The sequence below is a fragment of the Oncorhynchus gorbuscha genome, linkage group LG08 (assembly GCF_021184085.1).
Source record: "Oncorhynchus gorbuscha isolate QuinsamMale2020 ecotype Even-year linkage group LG08, OgorEven_v1.0, whole genome shotgun sequence".
Lineage (NCBI taxonomy): Eukaryota > Metazoa > Chordata > Actinopteri > Salmoniformes > Salmonidae > Oncorhynchus > Oncorhynchus gorbuscha.
In genome coordinates this window covers 39,495,177-39,513,932 of record NC_060180.1, presented here as the reverse complement: position 1 = coordinate 39,513,932, position 18,756 = coordinate 39,495,177, and the positions used below count along the sequence as shown (strand labels likewise).

General features: G+C 42.8%; 1 protein-coding gene across 3 annotated transcripts in view; it reads left to right on the top strand.

The window, feature by feature from the left end:
* Positions 1–15,703, top strand: part of LOC124041640 (rho GTPase-activating protein 12-like) — a 144,832-nt gene extending 129,129 nt beyond the window's left edge. For all 3 annotated transcript variants that reach the window (XM_046359453.1, XM_046359452.1, XM_046359454.1), the window contains 11 exons: positions 1–2; positions 456–537; positions 5,723–5,824; positions 7,748–7,846; positions 8,084–8,183; positions 8,473–8,592; positions 9,473–9,571; positions 10,424–10,501; positions 11,032–11,166; positions 12,856–12,961; positions 13,397–15,703. The exon at positions 1–2 is cut by the window's left edge and continues 60 nt beyond it. In XM_046359453.1, coding sequence (XP_046215409.1) covers positions 1–2; positions 456–537; positions 5,723–5,824; positions 7,748–7,846; positions 8,084–8,183; positions 8,473–8,592; positions 9,473–9,571; positions 10,424–10,501; positions 11,032–11,166; positions 12,856–12,961; positions 13,397–13,568 — 1,095 coding nt within the window. In that variant the 3' untranslated portion in view covers positions 13,569–15,703. The remainder of the gene's footprint in view (positions 3–455; positions 538–5,722; positions 5,825–7,747; positions 7,847–8,083; positions 8,184–8,472; positions 8,593–9,472; positions 9,572–10,423; positions 10,502–11,031; positions 11,167–12,855; positions 12,962–13,396) is intronic.
* The last annotated feature ends 3,053 nt before the right edge of the window (positions 15,704–18,756 follow it).

Genomic DNA, 18,756 nt, shown 5'->3' with positions numbered 1-18,756 from the left:
CGGTGAGTAGTACTGTTTTAGGAAGAGGAGCAGGAATATCCCACACATATGGATAAGCTGCTGGTCAAAGCAACACAACATGGGAGTGTTTGGTTGAGTTGAAATAAGATGTATCGATGATGTTTTTGCCCCAAAGCAAAAATAGATTTTGTGTCCGAAATTGGCTTGAGCCAATCGTCTTTCAATGGGAGTCATCCGTTGATGGATGACGGACAACTGGCATGATTGTCTGTCAAAAAAATACAAACGTTGACTTAGGTTGGAACTTTTGACAGACAAAAACTGACACTGATAAATTCAGATGTTTTCTTTATTACGTCTGTGTGTGTGTGTGTGTGTGTGTGTGTGTGTGTGTGTGTGTGTGTGTGTGTGTGTGTGTGTGTGTGTGTGTGTGTGTGTGTGTGTGTGTGTGTGTGTGTGTGTGTGTGTGTGTGTGTGTGTGTTTTTTTTTACAGGAAAAATTGGACGTCGTCCTGGACAGTCCTTCGGGGCTCCTTGCTACTATTCACTAAAAGCCAGGGGGGCGGGACCAGCTGGGTGAGTAGTGTCAATCTGCTACTGTACTCTACACTCGAGTGTTCAAACCATTTAGAAATAGAGTAGAACAAGAATAGATCCTCTTACATGGCAATTTACCCCATCCGTCTCTACAGCAAACCATATAACGTTTTTTATTTAACCTTTATTAAACTAGGCAAGTCATTAAAGAATACATTCTGATTTACACTGACTGCCTACCCCAGCAAAACCCTAACCTGGACGACGCTCGGCCAATTGTACCTTGGTGGCTCCTCCTTCGCTGAGCTGCTACTCTCGCTGCTAGGCAACTGGAGGCTCTCCTCGGTGGTCAAGCCCCACCCTGTCTGGTCTAAAGTAGTGTACTACTGTATATAGGCCGAAAAGAGAAATGCTTAAAAGAACATTTCGATTTAGAGTTATAAAGAAATTGAATAATTTTATCGGAGCAAACCAGAAACTTTTCAATATATAAATTCAAACCATACTTTAGAACCATTTAAATATAATGAATTGATTGGATGGTTGGTTGGATGGTTGGTTGATGGATGGTTGATTGGATGGTTGTGCAAGCTATGGTAGATGAAGTAATCAATCTATCTTTTCATTATGAGTATTTATCTGGTCAATATGTCAGAGTATAACTGTATGTCTGTTGTTTTAAACAGACATACAGTGTGTTATAAACTCAGCAAAAAACGAAACGCCCATTTTTCAGGACCCTGTCGTTCCACAGGTGCATGTTCACTAATTATTTATGGTTCATTGCTTGTTCAATGAACCATAAATAATTAGTGAACATGCACCTGTGGAACGGTCGTTAAGACACTAACAGCTTACAGACGGTAGGCAATTAAGGTCACAGTTATGAAAAATTAGGACACTAAAGAGGCCTTTCTACTGTCTCTGAAAAACACCAAAAGAAAGATGCCCAGGGTCCCTGCTCCTCTGCGTGATCGTGCCTTAGGCATGCTGCAAGGACTGCAGATGTGGCCAGTGCAATAAATTGCAATGTCTGTACTGTGAGACGCCTAAGGCTGCGCTAAAGGGAGACAGGACGGACAGCTGATCGTGCTCGCAGTGGCAAACATGTAACAAGACCTGCACAGGATCGGTACATCCAAACATCACAACTGTGGGACAGGTACAGGATGGCAACAACAGCTGCCCGAGTTACACTAGGAACGCACAATCCCTCCATCAGTGCTCAGACTGTCCGCAATAGGCTGTGAGAGGCTGGACTGAGGGCTTGTAGGCCTGTTGTAAGGTAGGTGCTCACCAGACATCACCGGCAAAAACGTTGCCTATAGGCCACCCACCGTCGCTGGACCAGACAGGGCTGGCAAAAAGTGCTCTTCACTGATGAGTTGCGGTTTTGTCTCACCAGGGGTGATGGTCGGATCCGTGTTTATCGTCCAAGGAATGAGCGTTACACCGAGGCCTGTACTCTGGAGCGGGATCGATTTGGAGGTGGAGGGTCTGTCATGGTCTGGGGCGGTGTGTCACTGTGTCATTGGACTGAGCTTGTTGTCATCACAGGCAATCTCAAAGCTGTGCGTTACAGGGAAGACATCCTCCTCCCTCATGTGGTACCCTTCCTGCAGGCTCATCCCGACATGACCCTCCAGCAAGACAATGCCACTAGCCTTAAGGCTCGTTCTGTGCATGATTTCCTGCAAGACAGGAATGTCAGTGTTCTGCCATGGCCAGAGAAGAGCCCGGATCTCAATCCCATTGAGCACGTCTGTGACCTGTTCGATCGGAGGGTGAGGGCTAGGGCCATTCCCCCCAGAAATGTCTGGGAACTTGCAGGTGCCTTGGTGGAAGAGTGGGGTAACATCTCACAGCAAGAACTGGCAAATCTGGTGCAGTCCATGAGGAGAAGATGCACTGCAGTACTTAATGCAGCTGGTGGCCACACCAGATACTGACTGTTACTTTTGATTTTGACCCCTACTTTGTTCAGGGACACATTATTCCATTTATGTTAGTCACATGTCTGTGGAACCTCTTCAGTTTGTCTGTTGTTGAATCTTATTATGTTCATACATATATACACATGTTAACTTAGCTGAACATAAACGCAGTTGACAGTGAGAGGACGTTTCTTTTTTTTGCTGTGTTTATGTGAAAATGTGATTTGTATTATAAATTGTATTTGAATGTTTAAGGACTCTTGGAAGATTAGTCCAAATGAGGACTTAGAGGTCATAATATATATATATATATATATCTTATTATATCAGTGAAAAGTTTGGACACCAACTCATTCCAGGGTTTTTCTTTATTTGTACTATTTTCTATATTGTGGAACAATAGTGAAGACATGAAAATAATTATATTTTGATTCGTTTACCACTTCTTTGGTTGCTACATGATTCCATATGTGTTATTTCATAGTTATGTCCTCACTATTATTCTACAATGTAGAAAGTAGTCAAATTAAAGAAGAACCCTTGAATGAGTAGGTGTGTCCAAACTTTTGACTGGTACTGTACATATATGTACAGTTGAAGTCGGAAGTTTACATACAGCTTAGCCAACTACATTTAAACTCTGTTTTTCACAATTCCTGACATTTAATCCTAGTCAAAATTCCCTGTCTAGGTCAGTTAGGATCACCACTTTATTTTAAGAATGTGAAATGTCAGAATAATACATACACTCAATTAGTATTTGGTAGCATTGCCTTTAAATTGTTTAACTTGGGTCAAACGTTTTGGGTAGCCTTCCACAAGCTTCCCACAATAAGTACATTTTGGCTCATTCCTCTCCTTGCTCGCAAACACTTTTTCAGTTCTGCCCACAAATGTTTTATAGGATTGAGGTCAGGGCTTTGTGATGGTCACTCCAATACCTTGACTTTGTTGTCCTTAACACATTTTGCCACAACTTTGGAAGTATGCTTGGGGTCATTGTCCATTTGGAAGAACCATTTGCGACCAAGCTTTAACTTCCTGACTGATGTCTTGAGATGTTGCTTCAATATATCTACGTAATTTTTGATCCTCATGATGATGATGATGATGATTATTTTGTGAAGTGCACCAGTCCCTCCTGCAGCAAAGCACCCCCACAACATGATGCTGCCACCCCCATGCTTCACAGTTGGGATGGTGTTCTTCGGTTTGCAAGCCTCCCCTTTTTCCTCCAAACATAACAATGGTCATTATGGCCAAACAGTTCTATTTTTGTTTCATCAGACCAGAGGACATTTCTCCAAAAGTACGATCTTTGTCCCCATGTGCAGTTGCAAACTGTAGTCTGGCTTTTCTTTGGCGGTTTTGGAGCAGTGGTTTCTTCCTTGCTGAGCGGCCTTTCAGGTTATGTCAATATAGGACTTATTTTACTGTGGATATAGATACTTTTGTACCCGTTTCCTCCAGAATCTTCACAGCATCTTCACTTCCTTTGCTGCTGTTCTGGGATTGATTTGCACTTTTAACACCAAAGTACGTTCATCTGTAGGAGACAGAATGTGTCTCCTTCCTGAGTGGTATGACGGCTGCGTGGTCCCATGGTGTTTATATTTGCATACTATTGTTTGTATAGATGAACGTGGTACCTTCAGGCGTTTGGAAATTGCTCCCAAGGTTGAACTAGATTTGTGGAGGTCTCAAATGTTTTTCTGAGGTTTTGGCTGATTTCTTCTGATTTTCCCATGATGTCAAGCAAAGATTCACTGAGTTTGCATTCACAGGTACACCTCCAATTGACTCAAATTATGTCAATTAGCCTATCACAAGCTTCTAAAGCCATGACATCCTTTTCTGGAATTTTCCAAACTGTTTAAAGGCACAGTCAGCATAGTGTATGTAAGTGTCTGACCCACTGGAATTGTGATACAGTGAGTTAAAAGTGAAATAATCTGTCTGTTAACAATTGGTGGAAAAATGTGTTGTGTCATGCACAAAGTAGATGTCCTAACCAACTTGCCAAAACTGTAGTTTATTAACAAGACATTTGAGGAGTGGTAGATAAACTAGTTTTAATGACTGTGTGTATATATATAAAATCTCAATGATGCACCTGTTATTTAGTAGTAGATGACAAACTCTAACTTAGACACAACATTATCTCAGTAATATCTCACCAAAAACACTGGATTGACAGTGGGATTGACAAGCTCCATTGACACGTGTGTGTTTCTTCACTGTATATACAAAAGGATGTGGACACCCTTGCTGACAGTTGTATAACATTCTGCAACACAGCCATGCCATCTCCATAGACAACCATTGGCAGTAAAATGGCCTAACAGAGGAGCTCCGTGACTTTCAACGTTTCACGTTGTGTCATAGGACAACAGCGTTGTGTCATAGGATGCCCCCTTTCCAACAAGTCAGTTCATAAAATGTCTGCCCTGCTAGAGCTGCCCTGGTCAACTGTAAGTGCTGTTATTGTGAAGTTGAAACGTCTAGGAGCATCAACGGCTCAGCCGTGAAGTGGTAGGCCACACAAGCTCACAGAACGGGACCCCCGAGTGCTGAAACGCGTAGCTCGTAACAATTATTTGTCCTCACTACCGAGTTCCAAACTGCCTCTGGAAGCAACGCCAGCACAAGAACTGTTCGTCGGAAGCTTTATGAAATGGATTTCCATGGCCGAGCAGCCACACACAAGCCGAAGATCACCATGCGCAATGCCGAGCATGTGCTGGAGTGGTGTAAAGCTTGCCACCATCTGGTAGTCCGACGGATGAATCTGGGTTTGGCGGATGCCAGGAGAACGCTATCTTCCCGAATGCATCGTGCCAACTCTTCAGTTTGGTGGAGGAGGAATAATGATCTGGGACTATTTTTCATAGTTTCTGGCAACAGTTTGGGGGAAGGCCCTTTCCTGTTTCAGCATGACAATGCCCCCGTGCACAAAGCGAGGTCCACACAAAAATGGTTTGTCGAGATCGGTGTGGAAGAACTTGACTGGCCTGCACAGAGCCCTGACCTGAATTGGAACGCCGACTGTGAGCCAGGCCTACAGGCCTAATCACCCAACATCAATGCTCTTGTGGCTGAATGGAAGCAAGTCCCCGCAGCAATATTCCAACATCTAGTGAAAAGCTTTCCCAGAAGAGTGGAGGCTGGTATAGCAGCAAAGTGGGGACCAATTCCATATTAGTGCCAATGATTTTGGAATGAGATGTTTGACGAGCATACTATTTGTCCACATACTTTTGGTCATGTAGTGTACTTGTTTCTCCCTGTAGTTTGGAGGCATCCAGTCCAAGCCAGAGTTTACTGTGGACCTGAGAGGAGGATCTATAGAGTGGGCTTCCAAAGACAAGTCCAGCAAGAAGCATGTTATAGAGGTGAGTGAGCTCCTACACAAAACTCAAACTGGGTTTGACTGCCCCTGAACAAGGCAGTTAACCCACTGTTCCCCGGTAGGCCGTCACTGTAAATAAAGAATTTGCTCTTAACGGATTTGCCTCGTTAAATAGAGGTTCAATAAATAAATAAGAATATTAATAAAACCTGCTTGAATACAGTGCCTTGCGAAAGTATTCGGCCCCCTTGAACTTTGCGACCTTTTGCCACATTTCAGGCTTCAAACATAAAGACATAAAACTGTATTTTTTTGTGAAGAATCAACAACAAGTGGGACACAATCATGACGTGGGACGACATTTATTGGATATTTTCAAAAACTGAAAAATTGGGCGTGCAAAATTATTCAGCCCCTTTACTTTCAGTGCAGCAAACTCTCTCCAGTTCAGTGAGGATCTCTGAATGATCCAATGTTGACCTAAATGACTAATGATGATAAATACAATCCACCTGTGTGTTATTAAGTCTCCGTATAAATGCACCTGCACTGTGATAGTCTCAGAGGTCCGTTAAAAGCGCAGAGAGCATCATGAAGAACAAGGAACACACCAGGCAGGTCCGAGATACTGTTGTGAAGAAGTTTAAAGCCGGATTTGGATACAAAAAGATTTTCCAAGCTTTAAACATCCCAAGGAGCACTGTTCAAGCGATAATATTGAAATGGAAGGAGTATCAGACCACTGCAAATCTACCAAGATCTGGCCGTCCCTCTAAACTTTCAGCTCATACAAGGAGAAGACTGATCAGAGATGCAGCCAAGAGGCCCATGATCACTCTGGATGAACTGCAGAGATCTACAGCTGAGGTGGGAGACTCTGTCCATAGGACAACAATTAGTCGCATATTGCACAAATCTGGCCTTTATGGAAGAGTGGCAAGAAGAAAGCCATTTCTTAAAGATATCCATAAAAAGTGTCGTTTAAAGTTTGCCATAAGCCACCTGGGAGACACACCAAACATGTGGAAGAAGGTGCTCTGGTCAGATGAAACCAAAATTGAACTTTTTGGCAACAATGCAAAACGTTGTGTTTGGCGTAAAAGCAACACAGCTCATCACCCTGAACACACCATCCCCACTGTCAAACATGGTGGTGGCAGCATCATGGTTTGGGCCTGCTTTTCTTCAGCAGGGACAGGTTAGATGGTTAAGATGGATGGAGCCAAATACAGGACCATTCTGGAAGAAAACCTGATGGAGTCTGCAAAAGACCTGAGACTGGGACGGAGATTTGTCTTCCAACAAGACAATGATCCAAAACATAAAGCAAAATCTACAATGGAATGGTTCAAAAATAAACATATCCAGGTGTTAGAATGGCCAAGTCAAAGTCCAGACCTGAATCCAATCGAGAATCTGTGGAAAGAACTGAAAACTGCTGTTCACAAATGCTCTCCATCCAACCTCACTGAGCTCGAGCTGTTTTGCAAGGAGGAATGGGAAAAAAATTCAGTCTCTCGATGTGCAAAACTGATAGACATACCCCAAGCGACTTACAGCTGTAATCGCAGCAAAAGGTGGCACTACAAAGTATTAACTTAAGGGGGCTGAATTATTTTGCACGCCCAATTTTTCAGTTTTTGATTTGTTAAAAAAGTTTGAAATATCCAATAAATGTCGTTCCAGTTCATGATTGTGTCCCACTTGTTGTTGATTCTTCACAAAAAAATACAGTTTTATATCTTTGTTTGAAGCCTGAAATGTGGCAAAAGGTCGCAAAGTTCAAGGGGGCCGAATACTTTCGCAAGGCACTGTATGTCCCCTTGGGGCAATTTTCTTTAGGCTATAGCAGTGTCTCAGACAATGGTAGCACTACGTGTATAGAACATGAATGATGACAGGGAGGATTATTTCATGTTGGAGCCTTGGTCTTACTGTTCAAAAACGTATTTGTCTCCTCATGCAGCTGAAAACCCGTCGGGGCACAGAGCTGCTGATCCAGTCAGAGAATGACAGTTTCATCAATGACTGGTACAGAGCACTGACAGACACCATCAGCACACATGTGAGTCTACACAAACACACACGCGCGACACAAATCTGATTCATCATAATGTTTGTCACCTTGAAATTGAAATGATCTTGAAATTCTTGATTCAGTTCCACATATATCCACTAAGTGGCGGAGTTGGCATGTTTAGTCATTGGGCCTTGATGCTATTGCCAGCCCAAAGGTATCCTACCTGTTTCTGACTGTCCCCTTCTTGCTTCCCTGTTTGTGTGTTTACCTACCACACTGTAGGCCTGGGAGTCAGATGAGGCCATAGAGGAGGACATGCCAGAGTCTCCTGGAGCTGAGAAACAAGACAAAGAGAAAGATCACAGAGACTCTAAGAGCAGAGGTTCTTGCAACCTCTCTGTCTGTTACCCTAACCCAAACCCACGTATATGTTTGAGATCGTTAATCTTTGTCTACCAATGATGTTATTGTTGATCATCATGCGTGTCAGTGTGTTAAGTCATCTCCCATTGCTATTTCTCTACAGAAGAGTTGATGATCATTTATTTTGTTAAGTTGTTAATAATATGGTCAAATCCCATTGTTATTAGTCTATAGCCATGAAACCTGTCAGTGTTTCTAGAGTTAGCAGTAAATGTGTCACCTGAACTTCTATTCTCATTGGTCTGTAGCCATGAAGAGTTCTACCAGTATGGACACATCAGATGACAAGAAGACCAGACACAAACTTATGAAGTTCCTCACACGCAGACCCACTCTGCAAGCCGTCAGAGACAAGGGCTACATCAAAGGTATTACAGAGAGACAGCACTGAACCATAGAAATAGAAATGCTAGAATGGGAATAGCCTCTCAGACCAAAGCAAGTTGACAGGGTTGACAGGGTTGGGGTCAATGCTGAGTTGAGTTGAAAATTGGTCTTTCAATTTGAATTCTTTAATTTTAATTGGCCACACCCCACAGGAAGCAGAATGCTCATTTAATTTGAATTAAAGAAAGTAGAATTTAATTAATTCTTTTAAAGTTTTAAATAATTACAGTGGTCTGGAAATATTTTAAGATAATTTTGTAGGTTGACTATAATAATTAATTATTCACTTAGATGTATATATTTCCCAGAATGCATTATCAACCCCTCCAGAATGTAAGTTAACAACCTAACATCTAATGACAAAAATATGAACAAAATATGGTTTGACATCATTAAATTAGAATCAAACTAATATTTGCAAAGGTTATCTGTTTTCTTAAGAGGTGGCAGGTGCATTTGGCAAAATCTTTGTATAAAGAATGAGTGTCATATGTCTAAGTTAAATTGATTTTAATTGGTTTGAATTAAATTCTACTTATTTTAATTTGATTCAAATTCTGCTTCCTGTGGGGTGTAACCAATTAAAATTAAAATTTGTGGGTCGAATTTAATTAAATTCAGGAATTTCAAATTGACCCCAACCCTGATACACTCAGTGTAGCTGACATGGTGATGTCCATTCTAGTGATTCTATTTCTAAACAGAGAACTTTACCACACATGCACAATTAGGACTCCATTTTGGCAAACTAAATCCATGCCATTGACTTGTTGTGTTAAAGATAGAAGAGCCTTTGTTTTCCAGTAGCGAAGTACTTTGGACCTCTATAATAATAAACCTTTCCCTGTCTGTGTGTCTCAGACCAGGTGTTTGGCTGCAGTCTGAGTGACCTCTGTCAGAGAGAGAACACATCCGTGCCAAGTTTCCTCACGATGTGCATCGACCACATGGAAAACAATGGTATGTGTGCTCGGAAACACGTTCTCATAATATGTCATAACCTGTCATAATATGGTCATAACACTGTCATGACACACCTACGTGAGTGTCTTAACACACAAAAACCTTCTAACATTCCATTACTCTATAGCCTACTTGTCAATAGTACTTTTCTGTTATGTAATATTTTCTGAAATTGTCCATATTAAATGACCATTGTAATTGCACACACATTGATGTCAGACATGTAGCTGTCCCAATGCTGTGTTTTGCTGATGACCAGGTTGAATGAAAGATCAGATTTCAGGAGCAGGATAAAGACACCTTCTTTATGACTGATATCTGACATAAGGGCCTATCTGGCTTGTATGATTATGATGTCATAATGCTTCAGAACAGTGTCATAAAGTGTGTTTTCTTCAAGTGCTTTCAAATATGATGGGGAAAAAAATGACTAAAGATTTCATTACAACAACAAAGGATTTTAACAAACAAACTTTCAAACGAAAGCAAACCTCTTGACAGGGAAGAAACGCATTTGAATAAATGTGTGTTTTGAGGCTCTTATTTAGGTCACAACAGGTGTAGATACATGTATCATGACAGTGCTATGACCATATTACGACAGGTTACGTCAGCTGTTATGACAGATTATGACATGGTTATGATAATAGCGTGTTATGATGCCAGGGGTCGGAGACAGTGTTTACCGTGTGCTCATGTGTCTGTCTGTCGGTTGTCTCTCATTCTGATGCTGTGATGATATTAGCAGGAAGAAGAAATATCCATGAAGGAAAGTTACAACAATGTTAAAAACAATTGGGCTACTGCCAACGTTTGTGTGATGATGGTGCTGTGTTTCTCTGTCTGTAGCTCTGAATGTGGACGGGCTGTACAGAGTGAGTGGGAACCTGGCTGTCATCCAGAAACTACGCTTCGCTGTCAATCATGGTAGGTGCTACTGTCCTCTCTCTTCACTGGCAATCGTGGTAGGTGCTCCTGTCCTCTCTCTTCACTGGCAATCGTGGTAGGTGCTCCTGTCCCCTCTCTTCACTGTCAATCATGGTAGGTGCTCCTGTCCTCTCTCTTCACTGTCAATCATGGTAGGTGCGCTTCTCTCTCTCTCTCTCTCTCTCTGTATACTGCAACTAGGCTTGCAAAATACCACAAAATCTCCTGGTTTTCCAGAAGTCCCGGTTAGAGTATTCAGGGTTTCCTGCTTATTCCCTCCAACCAGGACTTCTGGAGATTTTAGGAAAGTTACCACAATTGTTCAACTCTAACTGCAAGCATGTATACTTGTACCTATAGCGTACACACTACATAGTACACTGAATAGCCCTGTGTGTGTGTGTGTGTGTGTGTGTGTGTGTGTGTGTGTGTGTGTGTGTGTGTGTGTGTGTGTGTGTGTGTGTGTGTGTGTGTGTGTGTGTGTGTGTGTGTGTGTGTGTGTGTGTGTGTGTGTGTGTGTGTGTGTGTAGATGAGAAGGTGGACCTTGAGGAGGGAAAATGGGAAGATATCCACGTGACTACGGGAGCGTTGAAGATGTTCTTTAGAGAGCTACCTGAACCGCTCTTCACTTACAACTTATTCCATGACTTTGTCAATGCCATCAGTGAGTACACTGTTCCATTCATTGAAAATGTTCTTCATTTATCATCATTAGTGACATTACAAGTGTGCTATTACTTAATGTTGATGAAGGTTGTGACTACTGTAAATACATGGCATACATGTCATTGAGTTATTAGATCATGGGTGGGCAACTGACTGATGCCCCCCCCACACACACACACACACACACAAAGTGCCATTTAGAAATGTGTTTGTGCATCTCTTGTTATGTCAGTCACTGATAGTCAGTCAATTTGACCATGTCAGCTAGCATTTTTTGGATTGCTAAGTTAGTTTAGGTCCAAGCTATCTAAGATTGTTATCATGGTCAAATCACCGGTTGGGGGGCCCCCATTTGATTTCGTTAGTCAGTCTCACTCAGATATCATATTAATATGGTTGTGGGTACGCAGACCCAGAGCAACTGCATTCGTCTTAAGATAGCTAGGTGGGACCATTTGCCTCAAGTAGTGCGACACATCTTCTTCGCATAGAGTTGATCAGGCTGTTGATTGTGGTCGGTGGAATCTTGTCCCACTCCTCTTCAATGGCTGTGCGAAGTTGCTGGATACTGCTGGAACACGCTGTCGTACACGTTGATCCAGAGCATCCCAAACATGCTTAATGGGTGACACGTCTGGTGAGTAAGCAGGCCATGGAAGGACTGGTACAGAAAGACAGTCCCATCCGGCATGGGGTCGTGCTTTGTCTTTCTGAAACATGAGGTGATGGCGGCGGATGAATGGCAGGGCAATGGGCCTCAGGATCTTGTCTCTGTGCATTCAAATAGCCATCAATAAAATTCAAATGTGATCATTGTCCATAGCTTTTGCCAGCCCATACCATAACCCCACGGCCACCATGAGGCACTCTGTTGACAACGGTGACATCGACGCCACGCACACTGTCTACCATCTGCCCGGTATAGTCAAAGGTGAACATTTGCCAATCGAACGATGCCGATCTGCAGTCAGGTCAAAACCCTGCTGAGGACGACGAACACACAGCTGAGCTTCCCGGGGACGGTTTCTGACAGTTTGTTCTGAAATTATTTGGTTGTGCAAACCCACAGTTTCATCAGCTGTCCAACTGACTGGTCTCAGACGATCCCGCAGGGGAAGAAGCCGGATGTGGAGGTCCTGGGTTGGCGTGATTACACGTGGTCTGCGGATGTGTGGCCAGTTGGGCGTAGAGAAATGAACATTCAATTCTCTAGCAGTAGCTCTGGTGGACATTCCTGCAGTCAGCATGCCAATTGCACGCACCCTCAAAACTTGAGACATCTGTGGCATTGTGTTGTGTGACAAAACGGCACATTTTAGAGTGGCCTTTTATTGTCCCAGCACAAGGTGCACCTGTGTAATGATCATGCTGTTTAATCACCTGCTTGATTTGCCAAACCTGTAAGGTGGCTGCATTATCTTGGCAATGGAGAAATGCTCATGAACAGTGACGCAAATAAATTTGTGCACAAATGTGTGCATATGGAACATTTCTGGGTTATTTTATTTCAGCTCATGAAACATGGGAATTAAACTTTACGTTTTGCATTTATATTTTTGTTCAGTATAGTAGGGGGGTGGACAAGTGAAATGTGAGTGTTAGTTCATGAAAGGCTTTTTAGTGTTGTTTTTACTGTGTCTAAGACCATTTTCTTCTGTAACGTTTGTCCTGACTTCCTGTTAAACAGAGATCCCAGACTACATGCAGCGTGTCCAGTCTATCAAGGAGCTGGTCAAACAGTTGCCCAAACCCAATCAGGACACCATGCAGGCCCTCTTCAAACACCTCAGGAAGTAAGTCACACTTCAACAGTGAACTAAATTACAATGTGATCTGATTGTGTTAGCCTTATTCATGTTGATCCACTGGCTAACAGGAGTAGGGTTGCAAAATTCCTAGGTTTTCTAGAAATATAAATGTTCTGTACAATTATATAATGTTACAGCTTTGGCTCTAATAACCCCACATCTCACTCTCACTCACTCACTCTCTCACTCACTCACTCACTCACTCACTCACCACTCACTCACTCACTCACTCACTCACTCACCACTCACTCACTCACTCACTCACTCACTCACTCACTCACTCACTCACTGTGCTTTTACTTACTTTCATCGCCTCTTGCCAGGCCGTCAATGTGAAGAAGAAGTTGTGTTTATTTTAACTGGCTGGTTAAATAAAGCTTCAAGAAAAGAACAACTTGATCTCTCTCTGTCTGTCTGCAGGGTGATTGACCATGGCGAGGAGAACCGTATGACGACCCAGAGCGTAGCCATAGTGTTTGGCCCCACCCTGCTCAGACCCGAGACAGAGACCTGGAACATGGCGGTCCACATGGTCTATCAGAACCAGATAGTGGAGCTCATCCTGCTGGAGTACGAGGGTATCTTTAGGTAGAAACCAGAGGAGAGACTTTTCCCCGTGTACAGATCTAGTACCAGCTTACGCTCGCCCAATCCTAACCTTAACCATTGGTGGGGAGAATGCCAAACTGACCCAGGATCAGTGTTTATTACGGTCTATGGTAATGAATACAACCCCGGCCTACTCTCTGAACAACACCACCACCATGACCATACAGAGCTCTCAACCCAGCCCAACCAGACCAATCCCAAGCCTCTTCTTCCTCTAACCTGTGGTCATTCACAGCACACCTCAGATTCCATCCCCCACAGACCAGACCTGTATGGATACATGGGAAAAAAACAAAGGTGGACTTATTATCCACGACCAATAAACCAACCAAGTTGAGACTCTTTGCACTTGGCTGCAAACATGTGTGCTTCCCCCCTCCTCTTCTCACCATGGCTGGATTTGAGGGACTTACTGCCAAAGACAAAAATCCACTTTCTGTCCATACACTGGATTTCCATGGCCAGTACCTGAGTTAGCCTCTCGCCTGGATAGACTGGTCGGAAGGAGGCTACTGTCCGGATGGAGCATTGAAGAGAGGACAGACACTATATAATGGTTAGGGTGGAGTAACAACCTTGATATGTTCAGGAAAGGTGGGTCTGTCAGGCAGGCCTCAGTAACCTCAGTCTTCCCAACAGTGGTGTCAGTATTGCAGGGGGAGGGTCTATCTATCCGCTATTCTGGCTGCACTAAACAGTATTTAGCCTACACTGTACAGTATATTTACCTGTTAAGGACATACAGACCAGACTGTATAGAGAGGTCTGTCTGTATCTTGCTTGGTCTCTCTGTCTGCTGGGACACCTTCAGCTCCTCTACGAACACAATGTCGGCGTCCCAAAACGACTTCTGAACAGAGCCCTATGGGCCTTGGTCAAAAATGAAAATGCTGAGCTATATAGGGGAAAATACTTTACCTTTATTTTCTATATGCTGTTTGTTCAGGCACCTCTTCTCTCTGTGGGCTCAACTAGCGAATCAATGAATGTCTGTAAATAAAGTGGCTTTGTCTCCCTCTGCTGTTTCTAAAGTACAGAGCTGGGAGAGTGTGCCTGCGTCCCAAACTCTACTCTCTATCTAGTGCATCATCAAAAGTAGTGCACTATATAGGGTATAGAGTGCCATTAGATACGCAGCCCGTATGTACCTGTATGTCATGTAATGAGCTATATGGTAGACTCTTACCTCCTAATACAGCCCTGTGTGTGCGTGCATTTGTGTGTGCGCTTGCGTGCCTGTGTAAAGGCCCCAGCACGCATCAGAAATGACCCATATCCTCTAATATACACACTTATTTTCTCTCTCTCTCTCTCTCTCTGGAGATACTGGAAGCAGTCCGTTTTACACTACTCAAAGGTAGTGCACTATATAGGGACTACGGTGCCATTTGGGATGCTCCGACTGACTCATGGTTTTACTTCAGCCATTCATACCAAAACTACTCTGCTTCTCTGGTTTTTAGAACAAGTCCTCTCCTATCAGTCAGATAACTTAAAAACACAGAAATGGTACTGAGATGTGTATCTTTGGACTGGTTGTAATTGTATTATAATAAGGCAAGCAACATTTAATAAATATATGTAAACAAGGTGTGAATGTGTGTGTATGGACAGGGGACTGATAGACAGGAAGTATGTTGACTGATGGACAGGAAGTATGTTGACTGATGGACAGGAAGTATGTTGTACAGATCTCTGATAGTAATTAAAGTACGACTTTATGGTGACCATTAGAAACTTGAGGAAACAAACATGTTTATTTAAGACCCATTCCACCAAAATCATATGAACTGTTTAGGGTTGAGAAATTCCAGTAACTTTCCTAAAATTCCCAGGTTTTTCAGAAATCCCTGTTGGGAGGATTCTCCGGATATTCAGCAATTTCCTCCTGATTACGGGAACATTCAAACCAGGATTGTTGGAAAGCCTGGGAGTTTGGGGAAAGTTACTGGAATTTTACAATCCTAGAACTATTATATGAACTGCGATTTTAAAAGTTTAGCTGTATTTTTGGTAAGTGGCACATTTTGAATGTAATTATTTTCCAAACTAACTGCTGTTCATGACTTCTTTGTTTAATGGGAATAAAGGCCTCCATTGAGACCCTGTAAAAACCTGTGGCAGTCTTGTTTTATCATACGTTCTCGTCTGATATACACGCACACATTTCTGCACACGTGAGCACTGATACCTTCAACCAGAAACGTGCACGTTTCCGCCATCCATGCACACGAGGCAAAGTTCATTCAGATGGGGCTTGTTCATACTGTATATCATGATATGAGTTTTTGCTAAGAGGGCACGTGTCTCTTTAACTTTGTTGATCGGAAACATTTCTACTTGACCTTTGTGGTGAAAAATATGATTAAATCATTCATATACTTCCATACCTAATGATTAGAAAACAAACTCCTCAGCCAAAAGGCAGATTATATTTAGTTGTGTCTTGGGAATACGCTTATTGGCATTCTTTGTTCTGCTTTTTGTGTCACATGGTTGTCATTGGACCAAATCAGATAGAAGTAATCGTGGTGAACCAGTTTGAACTTTGTCTGGCTTCATATCTGCACGTATCACGTTTATTCTGTAAGGGCAATTGGCATAAAAACTCGATACATTTACATTTAAGTCATTTAGCAGACGCTCTTATCCAGAGCGACTTACAAATTGGTGCATTCACCTTATGACATCCAGTGGAACAGTCACTTTACAATAGTGCATCTAAATCTTAAGGGGGGGGGGGGGTGAGAGGGATTACTTATCCTATCCTAGGTATTCCTTAAAGAGGTGGGGTTTCAGGTGTCTCCGGAAGGTGGTGATTGACTCCGCTGTCCTGGCGTCGTGAGGGAGTTTGTTCCACCATTGGGGGGGCCAGGGCAGCGAACAGTTTTGACTGGGCTGAGCGGGAGCTGTACTTCCTCAGTGGTAGGGAGGCGAGCAGGCCAGAGGTGGATGAACGCAGTGCCCTTGTTTGGGTGTAGGGCCTGATCAGAGCCTGGAGGTACTGAGGTGCCGTTCCCCTCACAGCTCCGTAGGCCAGCACACCATGGTCTTGTAGCGGATGCGACTTCTAAGGTCAAATGTTGGATTCACCACTGCTCTTGGTCCATTTCAGCTACAAACACCACTACAACATTGACATGTGCAGACTGACTGAACTTAGATGGCTTCAACAGAGCTATTGGCCACCATTCATACTTCATAAACTATAAAGCTTGTTGTAATCCCCATTCATTTCAATGGCGGAACGCAGGCTTCAACATTCTAAACTGCAATCCCTGCCACAAAACCTTCAGAATGTTCAAACTAAAAACATTTTGAGAGCTTAAAATTACAGTACCTTACAGTAACTCCACACCTACAAACCACCCCAAGACCTAGCCCATAGCGTATGACAACCCTATTACTACCATTGTCGATACTACCATTACAACTGCCATCACTACCACTACTTCACTATGAATATTTCACTAGCTCTGGGCAAGTCCTGGGCATAGCTAGTGTCTAGCTAGTTTTGGTCTACACTAGCTCTGGTCTGCACTAACTAGCTCTGGTCCAGGGTGTAGCTAGTTCGCTCTTCTCCAGCTCTGGTCCAGGGCTTAGCTAGCTCTGGTCTGCTCTAGCTCTGGTCTGCACTAGCTCTGGACCAGGCCATAGCTAGTAGCATTGGTCTAGCTCTGGTCCACATTAAAAGTATCAGCGCTCGTGTGTGCACAAGTGTGTGTGTTTGAGAGAGAGAGAGAGAGAGAGAGAGAGAGAGAGAGAGAGAGAACACGTGCATGACATGATAGGAGGGCCGAGAACTACCCCATTCTCATCCACGGGGCTGTAGTTTAGCAGGCTGAGAGCTACAAGTTCCTTGGTGTCCACATCACCAACAAACTAACATGGTCCAAGCACACCAAGACAGTAAAGAGGGCACGACAGAACCTATTCCCCCTCAGAACCTATTCCCCCTCACTTATTTTCCACCATAATTTGAAAATAAATTCATTAAAATTCTACAATGTGATTTCTGGATTTTATTTTCTCACTTCATAGTTGAAGTGTACCTATGATGAAAATTACAGGCCTCTCTCATCTTTTTAAGTGGTAGAACTTGCACAATACTTTTTTGCCCCACTGTATGTAATTTCATCACAGGATTGAAAAATAATCTGCTTTTATTCAACACATTTTGTAGCTACATGACAAACACAACATAACGCACCACAAGATTTGAACAATCCTCTTACATAGTGAAGAGCAGGTGACCATTGAAGGTGCTGTGGCGATATTCATCATCATATAGCTTTCTTCCAGATTAGAGATGCGTGTAGACCTCATCTCCTACCTCCAGCAGGAGTGTTTGTGGCCTTAACAGCTATTTAGGTGACCATGTGCACAAACTAAACAGTCGTATCCCAAATTATTATGAGCAAAAAATGATGTATAGATAAAGAGTACAAATCTTGAGCTATATTGTGTGCACAGAAAAGGATCTTCTCTTTGTTTATAAAACTAAAAATGTTTAATATAAAGAGTCATAAAAATGTCACAAAAAGATACTGTCAAAAGTTTGGACACACCTACTCATTCAAGTTTTTTAATATATATTATTTTACTATTTTCTACTATGTAGAATAATTGTGAAGACATCAAAACTACGAAATAACACATGGAATCGTGTAGTAACCAAAAAAATATTTTCGATTTTAGATTCTTCAAAGTAGCCACCCTTTGCCTTGATGACAGCTTTGCACACTCTTGGCATTCTCTCAACCAGCTTCACCTGGAATGCTTTTCCAAAGTATTGACGGAGTTCCCACATATGCTAAACACTTGTTGGCTGCTTTTCCTTCACTCTGTGGTCCGACTCATCCCATACCATCTCAATTGGGTTGAAGTTGGGTGTTTGTGGAGGCCAGGTCATCTGATGCAGCACTCCATCACTCTCCTTCTTGGTCAAATAACCCTTACACAGCCTGGAGGTGTGTTTTGGGTCATTGTCCTGTTGAAAAACAAATGATAGTCCCACTAAGTGTAAACCAGATGGGATGGTGTATTGCTGCAGAATGCTGTGGCAGCCATGCTGGTTAAGTGTGACTTGAATTCAAATTAAATCACAGACAGTGTCACCAGCAAAGCTTATTGTCTTTTGGTAGGTCATCATTGTAAATAATAATTTGCTC